The 21773-nt window shown below is 40.6% G+C and overlaps 1 protein-coding gene across 4 annotated transcripts in view; it reads left to right on the top strand.

Moving 5' to 3' along the window:
• Positions 1–21773, top strand: part of MYRIP (myosin VIIA and Rab interacting protein) — a 361216-nt gene that overhangs the window by 144799 nt on the left and 194644 nt on the right. For all 4 annotated transcript variants that reach the window (XM_019807381.2, XM_019807380.2, XM_019807379.2 and 1 more), the window contains exon 3: positions 16338–16559. In XM_019807381.2, coding sequence (XP_019662940.1) covers positions 16338–16559 — 222 coding nt within the window. The remainder of the gene's footprint in view (positions 1–16337; positions 16560–21773) is intronic.

Here is a 21773-nt window from a genome sequence, read left to right as displayed (position 1 = left end):
ATGGAAATCAGTTGCGTTTCTATACACTAACAGCGAGACAGAAGAAAGAGAAATTAAGGAGTCAATCCCATTTACAACTGCACCAAAACCCTAAGATACCTAGGAATAAATCTAACCAAAGGGCAAAGGATCTATACTCAGGAAACTATAGAACACTCATGAAAGAAATTGAGGAAGACACAAAGAGATGGAAAAACATTCCATGCTCAAGGATTAGAAGAACAAATATTGTTAAAATGTCTATGCTACCTAGAGCAATCTATATATTCCCTGCAATCCCTATCAAAATATCATCAACTTTTTTTCACAGAGCTGGAACAAATAATACTAAAATTTGTATGGAACCAGAAAAGACCCTGAATAGCCAGAGTAATGTTGAAGAAGAAAACCAGAGCTGGTGGCATCATAATTCCAGACTTCAAGCTCTATTACAAAGCTGTGATCATCAAGACAGTAGGGTACTGGCACAAAAACAGATACAGAGATCAGTGGAACAGAATAGAGAACCCAGAAATGGACCCTTAGCTCTATGGTCAACTAGTCTTCAACAAAGCAGGAAAGAATATCCAATGGAAAAAGGACAGTCTCTTCAGCAAGTGGTGTTGGGAAAATTGGACAGCCACATGCAGAAGAATGAAACTGGAGCATTTCCTTACCCCATACGTAGAAATAGACTCAAAATGGATGGAAGACCTAAGGGTGAGACAGGAATCCATCAAAATCCTAGAGAACACAGGCAGCAACCTCATCTCGGCCACAGCAACTGCTTGCTAGACACGTTTCCGAAGGCAGGGAAACAAAAGGCAAAAACTATGAACTATTGGGACTTCATTAAGATAAAAAGCTTTTGCACAGCAAAAGAAACAGTCAACAAAACCAAAAGACACTGACAGAATGGGAGACGATATTTGCAAATGTCTCATTAGATGAAGGGCTAGTATCCAAAATCTATAAAGAACTTATCAAACTCAACACCCAAAGAACAAATAGTCTAATCAAGAAGTGTGCAGAAGACATGAACAGACATTTCTCCAGAGAAGACATACAAATAGCCAACAGACACATGTACTCATCATCAGGGAAATACACATTTCCCTGTGCATTTCCCACAGGTACTCAACATCGCTCATCATCAGGAAAATGCACATTAAAACCACAATGAGATGCCATCTCACACCAGTCAGAATGGCTAAAATTAACAAGTCAGGAAATGACAGAGGTTGGATGAGGAGAAAAGGAAACCCTCTTACACTGTTGGTGGGAATGCAAGTTGGTGCAGCCAGTCTGGAAAATAGTATGGAGGTTCCTCAAAAAGTTGAAAATAGAGCTACCCTATAAGTTAGCAATTGCAGTAGGTATTTACCCCAAAGATACAAATGTAGTGATCTGAAGGGGCACCTGCACCCCAATGTTTATAGCAGCAATGTCCACAATAGCCAAACTATGGAAAGAGCCCGGATGTCCATAGACAGATGAATGGATAAAAAAGATGTGGTTTCTATATACAATGGAATACTACTCAGCCATCAAAAAATGACATCTTGCCATTTGCAATGACATGGTCGGAACTAGAGCGTATTATACTAAGCTTAATAAGTCAATCAGAGAAAGACAATTATCATATGATTTCGCTCCTATGTGGAATTTAAGAAACAAAACAGAGGATCATAGAGGAAGAAAGGGAAAAATAAAACAAGACGAAATCAGAGAGGGAGACAAACCGTAAGAGACTCTTAATCATAAGAAACAAACAAAGGGTTGCTGGAGAGGAGGGAGGTAGGGTGTGGGGTAACTGGGCAATGGACATTAAGGGGGGCACATGATGTAATGAGCCCTGGGTATTATATAAGACTGATGAACCACTGACCTCTACCTCTGAAACTAATAATACATTATATGTTAATTAATTGAATCTAAAATAAAGTCCTAGGACACAAAAAAATTAAAAAAATAAAACTGGTTGCACACATAATCTGTGATACCATTATAACCAGCACATTGCTGTCAAGTTGCTCACATGAACAAGCTATAGTTCTAGATGCTATACAAGCATATTCGACTCCTGTCCACCAGCTGCTCATCGTTCAAAGACAGAACACAACATATGCTGACGCCCTCCAGCAAGTAACCCGAGCAAAGTGTGGTAGCCTCTTCTTCTGTGCCTCAAAAATTTTTTGTAGGGATCAATTCTGCCAAATGTCTTACACATAGTATGCATTTTATAAAGGTGATTGACGTTCCTTTTTGTGCAAGCATGAGTTAAAAAGGGAAGTCTCCCCTTTTTCTCTGGGAAGGGAGATGTCAAAGAAATATATTATAAAAGGCTTTAAAATTGTTTCTGTAGTTTTCCAGTAGTTTCCCTTCTGTACTCAGATTTGGATGCAGTAAGAGTAAGAAAGGGAGTCCCCACTCAGGAGCCTCAGCTGTGCATGAGCGTCAGAGGGGTAAGCACCTTAACCGCTATGCCGCATCACCAGGGAAATGTGGCGTCTGTCCACAGGCTGACCTGTACAGTGACTTCTTCTAGATGGAGAAATCAAATAGTAATAGAATTAAAGTAGGTGTTCACATACAATGCATGATGTTATTTTTTTAATAATTTTTATTTTGTTATATTAGTCACCATACAGTACATCCCCGGTTTTTGATGCAATGTTCCATGATTCATTAGTTGCGTATAACACCCAGTGCACCATGCAATATGTGCCCTCTTTAATACCCATCACCGGCCTATCCCATTCCCCCACCCGCCTCCCCTCTGAAGCCCTCAGTTTGTTTCCCAGAGTCCACATATGCATGGTGGTCTGCAGTATAGAGATTTTCTGAGCCTGTGTCCATCCCCAGCAAATGAGAGAATGAAGTCTGGAACATTTCTGTTTCATTCACAACAGCCTGGAGAGTGATGACAGCTCCAGTTCTCATGGGAGGGTTTTCTTGCTCAAGGTCAGATCAATATCAACAAGCCCAACAGCAGGAAGAAAATTCTCCAGGGAAAAAGTGTCTGTTTCTGTGGATGCCACGGCCTGCAGGTTTGACTGGCTCTGGAAGTGGTGCCTGTGCTCAGCCACAGAGAAATTTTTATTTGCATATATTAGTATTTGAATGATGAATAAGAACATTCCTGAATCTGGACCATATTTAACTCTTATTCAGAAATAAAAAAGAATAATCCTATTCTGTCATTATATGTGTTTGAATTCTCCTTTCCTATGGCACCTTATCTTTGGTAAATTATAATTAGCAGGAGGCAAAATGTCTTGCTCTGCATGACCAGAATTTACAGACACAAAGTAAGAGTTGGTCAAGTGTTTGGTTGTTTTGCATATGGGTTTTTCAAAATGGTAGAAAACTAAGCAATTGACTGTTAGGAGGTTTTTATATTCATCTGGCCTGTGCTCTTTTTTTACTGTAATCCCAAGCCCATTGGCTGAACATGCTTGGGGAGAAAGAGTACACACTGAAACATGCAATCCAGGCCAGGCCTTCTGTGCCAGGGAGAAGGGAGCCACCACTGTCCTCCTCTCAGAGAAATTCATTGTCTTGTAGAAGGCACATGAACAAATGATTACAATTCAGTGCAATGAGTGCCGTGAGAGAGTTAGCCACAAAATGCTGGTTATGCCTGGCAGTACTGGAAATGCAGTAGGGAAGGGGACATTTGAAGTAGGTCTGGAAGGAAAAGGAGAAGAAATGTGCTGGTAAGGAAGTGGGGAAGGCACGTGGGGGAAGGAGGACAAGCCAGTGTAGGGATTGACCATTCTTTGCAACTCAGGGAGTGCCATACAGCCAGACTCATCATCACACCTTTCTAAGTAGTGGTGAAGGGCAGCCGTGTATTTTCAAGGCTGGTCACTCTGCATGAGTTGTTGCAGGTGGCTTGGAGAAGAGTCTGCTGCAGTGGGGCAGGCTGCTGATGCTGAGGGCCCAAGCTAAGGGGAGATGTGTTTAAGGGGTATCATAGTGCTAAATGGATAGGATTTGGTGTGCAATCACAAGCAAAAATAAGAAAAAGGGAAGAGTTGGGTATTCCTCTTAGGATTCCAGAGGGGCCTTGGGATAGAAGTTAGTGCTCTTTGGGGAAAGAGCTGGGGTTGGAAATAATAACTATAATCTTAGACAGTTGGAGGTCTGTCCCACATAAGATGGCAACCTGGAGACCTTGACCTCTCCAAACCCTCATCTGAAGCTTAGGAGAGCAGGTGGGACCAAAGGTGTAAGAACCACTAGCTTGTGCACCATAATTTGTGACACACATGGGGCTTAACTCCTCAAAGGGGGAATGAAAACAAGATGAGGAATAAGGAACAAACTCTGGAGAAGACATAAAGCAATATTAATTAATCTGGAGAGAAAACCATAGGTCGAGAGAGTCTCTGGTAGCCAGAGAGCAGAGTGGTCAAGAGAGCCAATGTCAAGGAGGTCAGATGAAACGGAGACTTCAAAAAATCTTCGGATATAACAGTATGTGAATTCTCCTCTCTGAAGATGTGTCAGTCGGGGTCCCATCAAAACAGAAACCCTCTTAATATTTCACGCAGACGTTTTTAAATTCAGGAATTGGTTATAAAAAGTATTGGAAGAGCTGGTAAAGCAACAGGGAGGACATGATGTTCCGGAGATCAGTAACCACAGGAGCACCTTCTGCCTTTCAGGCTGGAGGAGAAAAGGAGAAAAAATGTAACTCAAATTCAACAGGCCTGCATTTCATGGCTGTTGCCCTATTGCTGGTAAGGGAGCCCCCACCACCAAGAGGAGACCAAGGAGCCCCATTTACCCACGGTTGCCTGCCCCTACTGGAACAGAAAACAGAAAAATGGTGTCTCCCTCCCACTTTCCAGTCTCACACAAATACCTTCCATTCGCAGAGCCAAACCAACACCAGTAGGCAAGAGCATCTCCAGGATTTCAGCCCCCTTTACCACGTAGAAGAGACCATGGAAAAACAAGAAAGAGGCCTAGTTTCAACATCCAATACCTGGCAGAGGGGACTAAAACAATTGTTTTTGTATACTAGGTGCTGTTATTTCTCCATTATAAAAATGATGATGTATATAATGCAATTTAAAAATGGGCAATTTAAAAAGTGAATAGACACTTTTTCAAAGAAGAAACCCAGATGGTTTACAGATACGTAAAAGATGCTTAACATCACTCATCATCAGGGAAATACAAATCAAAACCATGATGAGATACCACCTCACACCTGTCAGAATAGCTAAAATTAATAACACAAGAAACACCAGGTGTTGGCAAGGATGTAGACAAAGGAGAACCGTCTTGCACTGTTTTTGGGAATGCAAACTGGTGCAGCCACTCTGGAGAACAGTTTGGAGGTTCCTCCAAAAGTTAAAAGTAGAGGTACCCGACTATCTAGCAATTACACTACTAGGTATTTACCCAAAGGATACAAAAATACAGACTCAAAGGGGTACATGCACCCTGATATTTATAGCAGCATTATCGATCATAGCCAAACTATGGAGAAAGCTCAAATGTCCATTGCCTGATGAATGGATAAAGAAGATGTGGTGTTTATATACAATGGAATATTAACCATCAAAAAAAAAAAATGAAAACTTGCCATTTGCAACAACATGGATGGAGCTAAAGAATATTATGCTAAGTGAAATAAGTCTTTAGAGAAAGACAAATAACATATGATCTCACTCATATGTGGAATTTAAGAAAGAAAACATGACCATATGGGAAGGGGGAAAAGAAAAAAAGGAGAGAAGGAAACAAGCCATAAGAGACTCCTAATGATAGAGAACAAACTGAGGGTTGATGGAGGAAGGTGGGTGAGGGATGGGCTAGATGGGCAGTGGGTACTAAGGAGGGCACTTATTGTGATGAGCACTGAGTGTTGTTTATAAGTGATGAATCACTGAGTTCTACTCCGGAAACCGATACTGCACTGTATGTTAACTAAGTAAAATTTATTTATTTTTTTAAAGATTTTTTTTATTTATTTGATAGAGAAAGCACAAGCAGGGGGAGCAGCAGGCAGAGAGAGAGGGAGAAGCAGACTCCCCAAGGAGCAAGGAGCCCAGTGCGGGGCTCAATCTCAGGGCCCTGGGATCATGACCCAAGCTAAAGGCAGTCGCTTAACCAGCTGAGCCACCCATGTGCCCCGAACTAAGTAAAATTTAAATTAAAAAATGATGATGTGTAATGTGCCAATTTTTACAGGACATGTTCCATTAAGTGAGGTACTATGTCTTGTTTTCTTTCTGTTCTCATGCCTGTGATAGTAGTTATTCAGTAAGTGTGAATTGAGTGAATAATTGGCAATCTAAGCAATAATGTCTATGATCATAAAATGGTGCTACGTAGGTATGGATCAAAATTACTGTCTCTTTGATAGTAAACAAGTGACATGTGCCACACTTCTCCCTGCTACCCCCAGGGCAGACACTGATAACTTACCATGACTCTCTAGCTCCATGGAGCCTGGGTGTGTACATCCTCTCAACACATGGTGTTTCACCTACTACCAACCAATCAGAGTTGGCATGGAAGTGGACCGAGAAACCATGAAATGTCAATAGGCTTTTCAGATGTCCATTGCAGTCATTAGTCATTTGGAGAATGCAACTCAAAACCACGATGAGATACTTCTTCACACCCACTAGTACCCAGTGGTCAAGCGACAAGTAAGTACTGGTCATTCTTGTCCAGATACAAGCACGAAAACATTCTTGACATATAAACAAGTGTGATTCAATGTTATGGGTACTCAGACCTCTGGATTTCTTGCTAATCCAAATGAATAACTAGTATTTGCTTATTGTTGGTTTGCTCATTTAAAATCCTTAAGCAGCTCCAGAAAGTAGGAATTATTATTGCCACTCAGAAGAGAGAGGCTCAGAAAGGTTGGGGCTGTTTGATAAGTGACTGAGCTCAGCTATGCTACCTAGCCTCTGACTCTAAAGCCATCCTTCTTTCCCATGTGGCTGACCGTTTGGGGCCCGGTCCTTCTCAGGATCTTTTGAAGCAGGTTCCTGGTCTTGCATGATTCTTAGTTGATTCTGCAACCAGCCGCTCTGAAGTTTTCCTATACAATTCTATTCAATGTCTTTCTCCATGAGGTGCTATAGGGCATAGAATGTGATAAATAAGAGATGGTTCAGAAGAAGGCCATGCTCTTCCTCCACTGAACCTCTGGTTCAAAACACTCCATTTGCTTGGAACACATTCTGGAGGGGTTGGTACAGTTTTATTATTAGATACTCAGGGTTGGTACAGTTTTATTATTAGATACTCAGTTTTAAATGCCATTGGAGTTTGCAGCCCCGTGTGCCAGGAAACAAAACTCATAAAGCTCAAGTGATCCTGTGGATTGACTTCACAGAGCTCTTCGATCCCCAAAGACTTTCCTTCCTGGATGCTTTATCCCATTTAATATAGTGGCTCTGAAATATCAATAGAAGCCGGTCAATTGCCGAGGCTGTTCTTATATTGTTTACAGATGTCAGAGCTGTCAATGACTTAGCTCATCTCCTGCTCTAAATCTGAGAGACTAGAGAACAACATCTTCATGCCTTAAGGAAAAAAAAAACCTCTGTCCTGTTTCCCTGGAAATATTTTGTTCAGCCAAGTATAAATTATCAGCGGGCCTGATGTAGCCTCCCCCTCTGATTCTGGATTCAGCCTCCCTTTGTTGCCCAATGCTCAAGCAACAATATTGGGCAATACTATGCAGAGCACTTAGCCCTGCTCATATATTGGCAGATGTTTAAGCCAGCTCAGGACGCCCTGAAAGTTAATGCTGCAAACACACCTGAACTGTCATGGAAAGATGTTTTATGATATGTTGCTGTTAAGTGGAAAATGAAGTTATAAAACCATACGTAGATTTCTAATTCTAGTACCAGGCTAGGATGAGCTAGTGCAATCCTTCTTTGCACTAAAAACACTAATAAAATACAAGATTTAAAAAAAGAAAGAAAATATTTGTAAATCATGTATCTGACAAGGGACTTGTGTCCAGAATACATAAATAACTCTCACAACACAACAATAACAAAGATATGTAATCTAATTTTAGGGGAAAAGGTTTGAATAAACTTTTCTCCAAAGAAGATATACCAGTGGCCAATAAGGACATGAAAAAGTGCCCAACATTATTCATCATTAGGAAAATGCAATCAAAACCACAATGAGATACCACCTCATATTCCCTAGGATGGCTAGACAGACACTAACAAGTGTTGGTGAGGATGTGGAAAAATTGGAACCCTCGTGTTTTGTTGTTGGTGTTGTAAAATGGTGCCGTCTTTTGGAAGACAGTCTGGCAGTTCTTTAAAAGCTTAAAGATAGCATTACCATATGTCCCAGTAATTCCACTCCTGGAATTGAAAACGCATTCACACAAAAACTTGCTCATGAGTGTTCATAGCAGCATTATTCATAATAGCCAAAAGGTAGAAACAGCCCAAATGTCCATCAGTTGGTGAATGGATAAATAAAATATGGTATATCCATAAATGGAATATTATCTGGCAGTAAAAAGGAATGAAGTGGTGATACTTGCTATAATATAGATGTACCCTGAACATATGCCAGCAAAGAAGCCAGACAGAAAAGACCACATATTATTTATGATATCATGTATATGAAGTGTCCAAAATAGGCAAAACCATAGAAACAGAAACTACATGGGTGGTCGGCAGGGCTGGGTGGGGAGGCCAACACTGGGAATGACTGTTTGATTGGTATGGGGTTTCTTTTGAGGATGATGAAAATGGTCTGGAATTAGATAGCACTGGTGGCTAGACAACTTTGTGAATGTACTAAAAACCACAGAATTTTACAATTTAAGAGGGTGAATGTTGTGGCATGTGGATTATATCTCAATTTTTTTAAGTCGGGGGGAATGTAAGAAAGGGACACTCCCAGGGGGTGGAAGTAAAGAGGGAAGTAAAGCCAAATGGTCAGTCTAGTTGGATAGAGAAGGAAGAGGCTCTGATGGCTAGTGGCTGCAGTGCTGATTTCTGCATGGGGGCAGGAGATGTGGTTTGCGCCTTTGGAGGACAAGCAACTGAAAATGAAACACCTGTGTAATGTTCAGCATTGGGGGGTTTCACTCTCAGTTGAAAGGGGACACCTAGAAAATCTCTACTTACTGGCTTGGGGGAGCTAGAAAGCAGGTGGTCTTTGCCTAGAGGCCTGGGTACAAGAAAAGGAGTATCCCATAAGGAATCCAAGCTCAGAGTCCCAATCCTGCAGTACTCATGGGATTGGAAATCCAAATCTTAGTACCTACGCGGTGCAGGATTTTCCAAGCTAAGAAACATATTGCATGGTGCCCTGGGTGTTATATGCAACTAATGAATCATGGAACTTTACATCGAAAACCAGGGATGCACTGTATGGTGACTAACATAATATAATAAAAAAAATATTATTATAGAAGAAAAATACAGAATTAAAAGCAGAAAGAGGAATTTTGCAAAAAAAGAGAAAAGAAAGGAACATGAAACCTTTCTGGAATTGATAACCCCTCTGTGGTGCCTTGTGAAAACAAATGCACAAAAAAATACACTTACAGGAAAAGCAGGCTTGGTGGAAGGGGACCTCATTTAAAATGATAAACCATAAAAGCAAAGAGTCCACTTAGAGCAAGACTTAATAAACACACCCAGTGGAAGAATTAGAACCCCTTCTAAAAATTTAAGCTAATGTAAGAATCAGGAAGAGTGTATAAAGGAAGTATATTTAAAATGTTAAAAAAGAAAGGTAAGAGAATGAATAGGAACCAGAATTGAATGGCCCCAAAGAGAGAAGACAGGCAGACTTTGGTGGAAACAAATCAGTACAACTTCTGGAAATGAAAATTAAAGTCAGTAAAATTTCAAAACAGTTAAACAGTGGAGAAAACATGAATGAAGAAAGAATTTCTAAACTAGGAGCTAGAACTGAAGCCCTTGTCCTGAATGTATCTCAGAAATACAAAGAGATGACAAAAAGATTAGGAGGCATGGAAGAAGAGGGAAGACTTGACATAGAATTCCAGAAGGAATGATTAGAGAAAATAGAGCAGGGGACAACATTCAAAGTTATAACTGGCAAATTGTTTAGAATTAATGAAAGCCTTAAAAAATTACCAAGAGTTTCAAGCAGAACAATACAAACAAATCGCCACTTACACACTTTATAGTGAACACCAAACAGAACACCAAAGACAAAAACAAAAAAAACCCAAAAAACTCTAACAAGTAACCAGTGAGAAATTTGAGATCCCCTACAAAGGAATAATCAGACTGACAAACTTCACATTTTATTTGATGTCAAAAAAAAGAAAAAGGACTAATTCCTCAGTATTATCTGGTACTTTTGGAAAAGAACTGTCAACTTAGGATTCCATACCCATTTAAAACATCATTCCAACATGAAGATGAGATAGACATTTTCAGCAAATAAAGGCTGCTAGAGTTTTCCTTGTGGGAAGAATTGCCAGAAGAAGTTCAGGAAAAAAAAAAAAAGAAGAAGAAAGAAAGAAAGAGAAAGAAAAGAAAAAAGAAAAAAATTTAAGAAGAAACATCAGAGGCAAGGAGCCATGATGAACAAAGAAAATGTGGATAAATCTATGCAAATGTCAATTTAAAAATAGTAAATGAATTCTGCTTCTGCTCATGGTTATTGGACCAACCCACCTGCAGATAAAAAGGATACCTTCTGGACACAATACAAAAACCAGTTACTGCACAGCACCCCCTTTGCAACCAAATCCAGGAGATAGAGGAGCGATGTTGACAATTGGAGGAAGGAAATGGCAGTAGAATGTCCTGTGTTCAGGCTTTTTGTCTGAGAGCAGGTCCCAGACTGCATCACGTGGGGTGGCTAAAACTACAGTTAATGGGGCACCTGGGTGGCACAGCGGTTAAGCGTCTGCCTTCGGCTCAGGGCGTGATCCCAGCGTTATGGGATCGAGCCCCACGTCAGGCTCCTCCGCTATGAGCCTGCTTCTTCCTCTCCCACTCCCCCTGCTTGTGTTCCCTCTTTCACTGGCTGTCGCTCTCTCTGTCAAATAAATAAATAAAATATTTAATAAATAAATAAATAAATAAATAAATAAATAAATAAATAAAACTACAGTTAAACAATATTAAGAACCATTTTTGCAGTTACAAATAATAACATAGAACATCAGAAGGAGTTAACGCTTATGTTGTTGATGAGAGGAAAGTCCTTAACATTAGATATTAATCTCAATGTGCATATTGACCACTAAAAGAAAGGAAAAAGAACAAATGCCAAATCATACTTAGGAAAGCAAAGAGAATGAAGAAAATCAATCTAATAGAAAGTAGAAAAAGAGAAAAAGAGGAAACAAACAACATGGTAAATAGAAAACACCAAATAACAGTAGAAATAAATCCAAATATATTAGTAACCTAGTGCTTGCTTCTGCAGCACATATACAAATATATAAGCAATCTCAGTATAAATGGTTTAAGCTTTCATGGTAAAAGAAATTCTCATACAGCATGAAAATAGAAAACTCAGCTATGTTCTGCTTATAACATCCCTATCTGAAACAATATAAATGTTGAAAGTGAAGAGCCATAAAAAGATATACCCTGTCACACCATCAATATAAAAAATAACTAATGTAAAAATATAGACTATAAATATAAGACAAACTTTGAGACAAAAAAGCATTATTAGGGATAGAAAGGGTTGTATGTGATCACAAAAGGAATATTTCAATAAGAGCATAACCTTTATGAACTTTGATGCACCTTACATTATAGTCTTAAAAACAGAGTCAAACTTAACTAGAATTAAAGAGAAATTATAGATCCACAATGATAATGGGAGAATGTAATGTTTTGTTCTCAATAAATAGAAATAAATATTCTTTTCAAACACACACGGACTTTACAAAAGTTGAGCATGTAGCAGGCTATCGTGCAAGTCTCCACAAGTACCAGAGAACTCGTTTCTTCCAGACCCTCTTCTCTGATCAAAATGTAAAATTAAAATCAAAATCAGTGGCAAAGGTCCCCTATTTGGAAATTTCAAACCTGAGAATTATCAAATATGTAAAACAGGATAACAATAAAAATGTTCTGATTGAAAACCTGTGGCATGCAGCGAAAGGGATATGTGGAGAGTTTTATAGTCTCAAATGCATATGTTAGAAAAGAATAAACATTAATTTTTTTATTATGTTATGTTACTCACCATACAGTACTCCATGGCTCATTGTTTGCATAGTGCTCATTGCAACAGGTGCCCTCCTTAATAACCACCACGAGGCTAACACATCCCCCCACCCCCTCCCCTCTGAAACCCTCAGTTTGTTTCCTGGAGTCCATAGTCTCTCGCGGTTCATCTCCCACTCTGATATCCCCCCCTTCATTTTTCCCTTCCTTCTCCTAATGTTCTCCATGCTATTAAAAGTAAATGAGCTTTACTTTTTAAAATTTATTTGTTGAAAGTTGTTAAAAACTATATATAGAAAACCCTAAAGACTCTGCAAAAAAAAAAAAAAAGCTACTAGAACTGATAAATGAATTCAGTTAAGTCGCAGGATACAGAATTATATACAGAATCTGTTGCATTTCTATATTACTAGTAATGAATTAGCAAATGAGAAATTAAGAAATAGTCCCATTTATAATGGCACCAAAAAAATAAAATATATCTAAGAGTGAACTTGACCAAGTAGGTGAAATTCCTACACTCTGAAAACTATAAGATGAAAGAAACTGAAAATGACACAAATGCAAAAATATTCCAAAAATGACACAAATGCAAAAATATTCCATGCTCATGGATTGGAAGAAACAATACTGTCAAAATGTCCATACTACCCAAAGAAATCTACAGATCTAATGCAATTCCTATCAAAATAGCAACGACATTTTCCAGTTCAGAACTGGAACAAATAATCCTATAATTTGTATAGAACCACTAAAGACCCCAAATAACCAAAGCAATCTTGCAAAGCTAGAGATATCATAATCGGAGACTCCAAGATACACTACAAAACTGTCATCAAAACCGTATGGTACTGGCACAAAAACAGACACCTGAATCAATGGGACAGGTGGAAAGCCCAGAAATAAACCCATGCTTATATGGTCAATTAATCTACAAAAAAAGAGGCAAGAATATGCAATGGGGAAGAGACAATCTCTTCGATAAATGATGCTGGGAAAACTGGACAGCTACCTGCAAAAGAATGAAACTGGACAACCAGACACAAAAATAAACTCAAAATGCATTAAAAACCTAAATATGAGACCTGAAACTATAAAATACCTAGAAGAGAGCATAGATAGTAATTTCTTTGACACTGGCCTTAGAAACATTTTTCTAGATACGTCTCCTCAGGCAAGGGAACCCAAATCAAAACTAAACTATTGGAACTACACCAAAATAACCTCTGCAAGTGAAGGAAATCATCAATAACACAAAACGGCAACCTACTGAGTGGGAGAAGATATTTGCAAGTGATATATCTGATAAGGGGTTAATATGCAAAATATATACAGAACTTAACAGCTCAATACCCCCAAAAAACAAATACTGATTTAAATAACTGATTTAAATGGGCAGAAACCTAAATAAACATTTCTCCAAAGAAGGCATACTGATGGCCAACAGACACATGAAAAGGTGCTCAACATTACTAATCAGGAAAATGCAAATCAAAACCACAAGGAGATATCACCTCACTCCTGTCTGAATGGCTAGGATCAAAAAGACAAGAAACAGCAAGCGCTGGTGAGGATGCGGAGAAGAAGGAACCCTCATGCATTTTTGGTGGGAATGCAAACTGGAGCAGCCACTGTGGGAAACAGTATAAAAGTTTCCTCAAAAACTTGAAAATGGAAATACCATATGATCCAATAATCCCACTACTGGATATTTGCCCAAAGAAAACAAACACACTAATTCGAAAAGCTATACGCACCTGTATGTTTGTTGCAGCGTTATTTACGATAAGCAAGATATGGAAGGGGCCCAGTGTCCACTGATAGATGAATGGATAAAGAAGATGTGGTAGATACATACAATGGAGTATTACTCAGCTATAAAAAAAGAATGAGGTCTTGCCATCTGTAACAACATAGATGGACCTAGAAAGTGAAATGGTGAGTGAAATAAGTCAGTCAGAGAAAAACAAATACCATATGATTTAACTTATATGTAGCTTTTAAGTGACAAAGAGTAAAGAGATAAACAAAGAACAGACTCTTAACTAAAGGAGACACACTGATGGTTACCAGAGGGCTGGTGGGTGGGGGGATGGGTGAAATAGGTGATGGGGATTAAAAGTGCACGTACCATGATGAGCACTGGATAATGTATAGAGTTGTTGAATCACTGTGTTGTACACCTGAAACTAATATAATACTGTATTTTAATTACACTTCAATAAAAAAAAAAGAATAGAGCAAACTCAAAACCAGTAGAAGGGAAAAGTAATAAAGGTAAAACTGGACTTTATTGGAATGGAAAATAAATAAGCAACATAGACAATTAACCAAATGCTAGTCCTTCGTTTAAATTGACAAAATAAATAAACCTCAGAACCTACTGATCAAAGGGCAAAAATGCTTAGGGTCAAATAGGCAATATTCAGAAAGAAAAGGAGACATAATTGTAAATATAGTAGAGGTCTTAGAGTCGTGAGAGGAATCTGTAAACCACTTTATGTCAACATACTTGAAAATCTGAACAAAAAATAGATGATTCCCTAAGCTTCAAAATCAAGACCGTATATATAATATCAGCATTTTAAAATAAGAGAGCAAGGGAGGGAGAGAGAGGAAACAGAAAAAGAGAGAGGAAGTTGGGGGATAAGGGGGGAAAGGGAGAGACAATGGGTACATAAATATAATTGAGTAGTGGAATATAAGTAATTCTAACATTTTTCCTTTCTGCTTACCTATGTCCTGGTTAATTTACTCCCATGCCTAATGTGTCAGGCAACGGCAGCTCCTATCTACACAGCCATTGTTCAGCATTTAGGCCATGGATTTTGAGAATTGGCCTCTGGTCAGGCGGGCCATGGAGGCCCCTGGAAAGAAAGAGAGCGGTCCCAAGAGAGCCTGGATGTGCAGAAATGGGACAGCGTCATGGCCTGTGGCAGGGCCCGGGAGGAAGCCCAGGCGCAGAGATGGTTGAGGACTTGAAGCCTATCTTCCCATTGTCTTCTCCACTGTGTGTCTCTTATAATGACACTTGTCATTGGAATCAGGGCACGCCAGGGTCATCCAGGATGATCACCCCTCAAGATCCTTAACTTATGGCATCTCTAAATACCCTTTTTCCCAAATAAGGAAGCATTTCAGGCTGTAGTGCTGAGGGCATGGACATACCTTTTGGGGGCCAGCATTCATCCCACTGCAGGGACTCCCTGACAAATTTAATTACAGAAAAAGGAAGCACTTCTAAATAATGAAAGACACCACCAGCCTAGTTGAAAAGACAAATGCAAACTGGGAGGAAGTATTTGCCATATACATCATAGATTGATCTGGGATGAATTGCACAATCACAAAGTGGGCGTGGAAAAAATCAATTATTTGTCTTGTTACTATTTGTGGGTGTCCATTTTTGTAGCAGGAAGAACATCTCAAACTTGGCAGGTCAGAGTAATTTGGTTACTTCCAGTCAGTTTTCCCTAGGAAACTCAGCCTCTTCGGGGTATCCTTGTCTCTCGGGGTTCTCGTTCCTTCTCCCTGAGTGGAGAGAGACGTGCGTGCAGGGTGGTGGTCTTCATTAACATGACTGGCCATGTGCCCAGTATGACCATGAGCTCTTTGGAAGAAAGGATTGTCTTTGATCCAGTTCTGAATCGCTAGTGCTTGGGATTTGCCCATCACCCAGAGAATCTTTATTGACTTACATTGATTTGAAAGCTTTTAAAATTCCTGGGTGCTTTCATTTCAGGGGATGTTAAATAGGACCCGGGCCGCCTTTATCCTATTCCCAGCAGGGCTGTTGCGAGGATTAATGCTTGAGCATAGATGATCTCTTGCTTCTTTAAAAAGGCATTAATTAAGTTAAGAGTTTTATTTTTCAAGGATGTGCTTAGTTTTTATGATAATTTGTATTTCAATCTATTGTCTGAAATATAAGTAATAAGGCTCATGTGCTTTCTCATAGAAAACACGACATGCAGAAGTGCACAAAAAGTAATTCACCAGGAGGGCTGCCCTCTGGATATCAGGCCAAGCAATTGGGCTTTCAGAGTCTATCATTTTGTGGGAAGATGCTGCGTGGTGGCTTGGCCTGTGGGAGGCCCCGGACAGGTGCTTTGTGGAGAGAGAGTCCTGACTGGATGTGCTGTTTCTCTTCTCCTCCCGGTTGTGCAGTGAGATGAAGCAGAGGCTGGCAGAGGAAGGCAGCAAGTGCAGCATCCTCTCGAAGCACCAGAAGTTTGTGGAGCACTGCTGCATGCGCTGCTGCTCGCCCTTCACCTTCCTGGTCAACACCAAGCGCAGGTGCGCCGACTGCAAGTTCAATGTCTGCAAGAGCTGCTGCTCCTACCAGAAGCACGAGAAGGTGTGGATCTGCTACGTCTGCCAGCAAGCCAGGTGAGTGGCCAAGTGGACTTAAGGTGTCCACTGGTGGCACGGTCTCCACTTAGCCAGGTAGGAGCAGCAGAGGGTGACTGGTCAGCACGGAGTCCTGACTGCAGTGAAGAGATTGCTGAGGTGTGCGGAGCACCACGTGACCTTTACAAAGAGAACGGGGGAGGGTTATGCTTCTTGTCTGGTCTCATCCTTTCATTCATTCATTCCACGAGCATGTGCTGGATTCTTGGGAATTATGCTGGGTGCGGGAACATGATGGTGGATCTGGCAGATTGCTTATGGGGATGATGGATGCATGAGTGTTGATGACCGTATATACGGTATATATATGGTATATCCCATTATAGAGACCTGACCGGTTCGCCTGTTGGCTGTGGGGACACGCAGCAAGGAGCCACTAGCTCTAGGGTTTGGAAAAAGCTTCACCGAAAACAAGAAATAAAGGCAGGATGGTAAAAGATGAAAAAGAATTACTAACGTGAAAGGGGGTGGGGATGGTGGTCTCTACGTGAAGGAAATGGCTAGCATGGAGTCTCACGGAGATACATGTTTTTATTCTCCCTCAGTGACTGCCAGAGCATTTCTTTGATACACTTGAGGATTTGGAAACTGATAAGTTTGATAAGCCAGTGTCTGGTGTTTGTTGCTTGGCATTCTTAAATCGTTGCCGATCCTAGCATCTGCAAAACACATTCGTATTCATTGTATCCTTCCATAATGCCCCTCACTGTGAGCAAGACAGAGACTGGCTGGTCCCAAGAACCCACACAGGAGCTCCTGCCTCCCTCATCTTTTCCTTCTTTCCTCCTGCCTTGTTTGTTTTCTTATATCCTTTAACTTACCAAGTGCCAACATTTTCCCATAAAGCTAGTTAAAGGAGATGACTGCTAAGCTCCCTTGGGGTCTCCAGGGACTCAGTCTCCGAGCTATAAAGAGAAACCAACGGAAGCAAACATGGTTTGCTGAGCACCCTTCGTCCAGGATGGGATGCTGGCCAGGTTCTGCCTATGACTTTCAGAGCAAGGAACCCATCCGAGTCCCCACATACCAGCTGGGTAGGAGGAGGAGAAATCCTGTGGCACCAAAAGGTAGGAGGAGACTTTCATTGTGGGTGAGCCTATGCTTGGGAGGAGATGATGCAAACAGGTTCATCCTGTGTCTTCCATTTCTCAGTAAAGTGCTGATAACAAGAGTTGGATGTTGGAAGAAATTATGTGGATTAGACATTAGAGAAGTTGGAGACCCAGGCTTTTGAGCTGGGTTCTTATCATTGATTTGTATACTTCCGACCAGCTCATTGTGCATTTTGCTCCAGCCGCACTCCACCTCACCTTTGCAGGCATGAGGAATGCAGATGGTCGGGTTCTTCCTGGGGTGGGGAGTCTTTCAGGGGTTTGGGACAGATACAAGGGTAATGGAGTGTAAGATATTTAAAATGTAGAAATTAAATGATAGATTAATGTGGATAGTAAAGGAAAGAAAGAAAGGAGCTGTAGATGGTGGGAAGAAAACAGAGAGGTCAGTCAGCTAGAAGTACCTGGTAAAGTTGGAGAACTGTCATTATGTCATTACAGCAGAGAAAGTTTCATGTAAGGGGAAAAGATGTTTTAAGTAACAGTTTCTGAGGTGGATCTATTGGGCATGAACATGGGCATAGGAGGCTGAGGTCAAGCTGAGGAAGGCATGGGACTAAAAGGCAAGTGCACATGGATTCCGAAGTGACTAGGTTGATGGCAGTAGTTTTGAGGGAGAGACTAATTCAGGTGACACAATTTTCTTGAGTGAGGAGGAAGGACGAGCAGGCCAGGAAGTGACAGAAATAAGGAGTGGAAGAGCATGGTGCGGCTGAATGTCACAATTGTGCACCCAGCAAGCTGGGTGGGTCTTGTACAGCATTTGACTCAAACATCTGCCATGACACCACCGGGCTGCTGCACCCATGTTAGTGACCAACCTAATCCGTGGTGAATGCCTCAAAGATAGGGACCTTCCCTGTCTTCTTGAACTCCATCTGCAGCACGAGAGCTTGGCAGGTGGAAGACGCACAAATCTTTGTGTGTCGAGTGACAGAACAGGATGATGTTCCAAAGCAGCCAAATGCATGGTACAAATGGGGCTTCAGGAATTTTAAAGAGAAAAGGATCCAGAGAGTATAGGGTATCCTAATGAGGTTTTCTTTTTTTTTTATAATCATTTTTTATTATGTTATGTTAGTCACCATACAGTACATCCCAAGTTTTTGATGTAGTGATCCATGATTTATTACTTGTGTATAACATCCAGTGCACCATGCAATACATGCCCTTCTTACTACCCATCACCAGCCTATCCACATCTCCCACCCTCCTCCCCTCCCCAATTGTTTCCCAGAGTCCACAGTCTCTCATGGTTCATTCCCCCTTCTGTTTACCCCCCAGTTCTTTCTTCCCTTCCTTCTCCTACTGATCTTCCTAGTTCTTATGTTCCATAAATGAGTGAAACCATATGATAATTGTCTTACTCTGCTTGAATTATTTCACTTAGCATAATCTCCTCCAGTCCCGTCCATGTTGCTGCAAATGTTGTGTAATCGTTCTTTCTGATAGCTGAATAATATTCCATTGTATATATGGACCACATCCTTCATCCAGTCATCGGTTGAAGGGCATCTTGGCTTCTTCCATGATTTAGCTATTGTGGACAATGCTGCTATGAACATTGGGGTGCATATGGCCTTCCCTTCACTACGTCTGTATCTTTGGGGTAAATACCCAGTAGTGCAATTGCTGGATCATAGGGTAGCTCAATTTTTCACTTTTTAAGGGACCTCCACACTGTTTTCCAAATTGGCTGTACCAACTTGCATTTCCACCAACAGTGTAAGAGGGATCCCCTTTCTCCACATCCTCTCCAACATTTGTTGTTTCCTGCCTTGTCCATTTTTGCCATTCTAGCTGACGTAAGGTGGTATCTCAGTGTGGTTTTGATATGAATTTCCCTGATGGCTAATGATTTTGAACATTTTTTCATGTGTCTGTTAGCCATTTGTATGTCTTCATTGGAAAAGTGTCTGTTCATATCTTCTGCCCATTTTATGATTTGTTTATTTGTTTCTCGTGTATTGAGTTTGAGAAGTTCTTTGTAGATCTTGGATACCAGTCCTTTATCTGTGGTGTCCTTTGCAAATATATTCTCCCATTCCGTGGGCTGTCTCTTAGTTTTTTTGACTGTTTCCTTGGCTGTGCAGAAGCTCTTTATCCTGATAAAGTCCCATAAGTTCATTTTATCTTTTGTTTCTCTTGCCTTTGGAGATGTGTCATGAAAAAAGTTGCAAAAAGTTGAAAAAAGTTGCTGTGGCCGATTTCAAAGAGGTTGCAGCCAATGTTCTCCTCTAGGGTTTTGATGGATTCCTGTTCTCCTCTAAGGTCTTTCAACCATTTGGAGTTTATCTTTGTGTATGGTGTGAGAGAGTGGTCAAGTTTCATTCTTTTGCATGTAGCTGTCCAATTTTCCCAGCACCATTTATTGAAGAGACTGTCTTTTTTCCACCGGATGTTTTTTCCTGCTTTATCAAAGATTAGTTGCCCAAAGAGCCGAGGGTCCATTTCTGGGTTCTCTATTCTGTTCCATTGGTCGATGTGTCTGTTTTTGTGCCAGTACCATGCTGTCTTTGTGATCCACAGCTTTGTAGTACAGCTCGAAATCCGGCATTGTGATGCCCCCAGCTTTGTTTTTCCTTTTCAACAATTCCTTGGCAATTCGGTTTTTTGGAAGACAGGGGGACCCCAGATGGAACTCCGATTGGGAAGAGGAATTACAGGGCATTCTTGGACAAGGTATGCCAAGAGCAGAAAAGATCCCCCAAGGTGTGCAGAGGGCCTGGAACAGACCACTCTTTGCAGTGGCATGTAGAATTAGGTCAGTTGAGGTGAAGTGTTCAGGTTTGATCCTCAAGGGTTGTGGTATCATCAAAATTACAAACCCTAGCAGGTATTAAAATATGCTGTTATTTGCTGCTCTTCAATATATTCACCCCCACACCGAAGGAAATAGTAGTACCTGCACGATCTTGTTTCTTTCCATTTTTCTCTGTTCCTCTTCTCAGAGGATCAGAAAAAAATCTCCAAATATATTACACAATTAATAGCAATAAGACATGTAGTCATAGCCTTTCGACCCCACATACCCTGAGTTGTGTGTATGGGTCTGTTGTGAGTTGCAATTAAATGATATATTGCTTTCATAAAGCAGCAGTCGTGTTAAGTGAGCACTACACTACCTTGGGATCATATCACTTCTAAATGGAAGAACCTTGCTCAAAAGCCAGTCTTCTGATGGGATGCTGTGCTCTTTCATTTATACTAGATTGTCACAAGCGATAGTCAGATATTGAAAAATAAGCTGTAAAAGGGCATCAAATGGTTTGTAAGGCTATATTTTAAATTTCTATTTCACATTTCTAGCCACCTAATGAGGAGGCAGGAGGCTTTGGTAATCCCATTGAACTAAATCTTGCGTCATTTCCATGTCAACATTGCATGACAACTCTCTGAGTCTCGGAAAGGCATCAGAAAACAAAGAACCATCCAGAGAAGGCTACCTTGAAAGATATCCGAAAAACTCATGTACATTTGCTCTATTAGTTTTTTAAAGAAAGGGGAGTATTACTGAGAAGTTATCCACATTCAGTATGTCTAGCACAGATAGAACACACCCACACTTGTTTAATCAAAGTTGGCAGAAGTACAATCCTGAGGAGAAGTTGGGAATTTTGCTGTTTTCATCTTGTATGATGTCATGTGGGGACATTTCTGGGAGTCTTGGGCTTGTAATAATATTGATGGAAAAGTGGAGCTTATTCCGTTTTATTCAAGTTCATCGTAGGAACCTATCTAGGGAGGGGCACCTGGGTGGCTTAGTTGGTTAAGCGTCTGCCTTTGGCTCAGATGATGATCCCAGGATCCTGGGATTGAGCCCCACATCCAGCTCTTTGCTCAGCAGGGAGCCTGCTTCTCTCTCTCCCTCTGCCTACTGCTCCCCCTCCTTGTGTTCTCTCTTTCTGTCAAATAAATAAATAAAATCTTCTTTTTAAAAGAAAGAAAGAAAGAAAGAAAGAAAGAAAGAAAGAAAGAAAGAAAGAAAGAAAGAAAGAAAAGAACCTATCTAGGGGAAAAAAAATCCATAATACATGTGGCAGGTTTTTGCTTCTAGAAATTTCTCTAAGGCCCAATTTGA

Source organism: Ailuropoda melanoleuca, chromosome 6, assembly GCF_002007445.2.
Source record: "Ailuropoda melanoleuca isolate Jingjing chromosome 6, ASM200744v2, whole genome shotgun sequence".
Lineage (NCBI taxonomy): Eukaryota > Metazoa > Chordata > Mammalia > Carnivora > Ursidae > Ailuropoda > Ailuropoda melanoleuca.
Note: the sequence above shows the minus strand (reverse complement) of the source record. Positions and strands in the feature narration are given on the sequence as shown.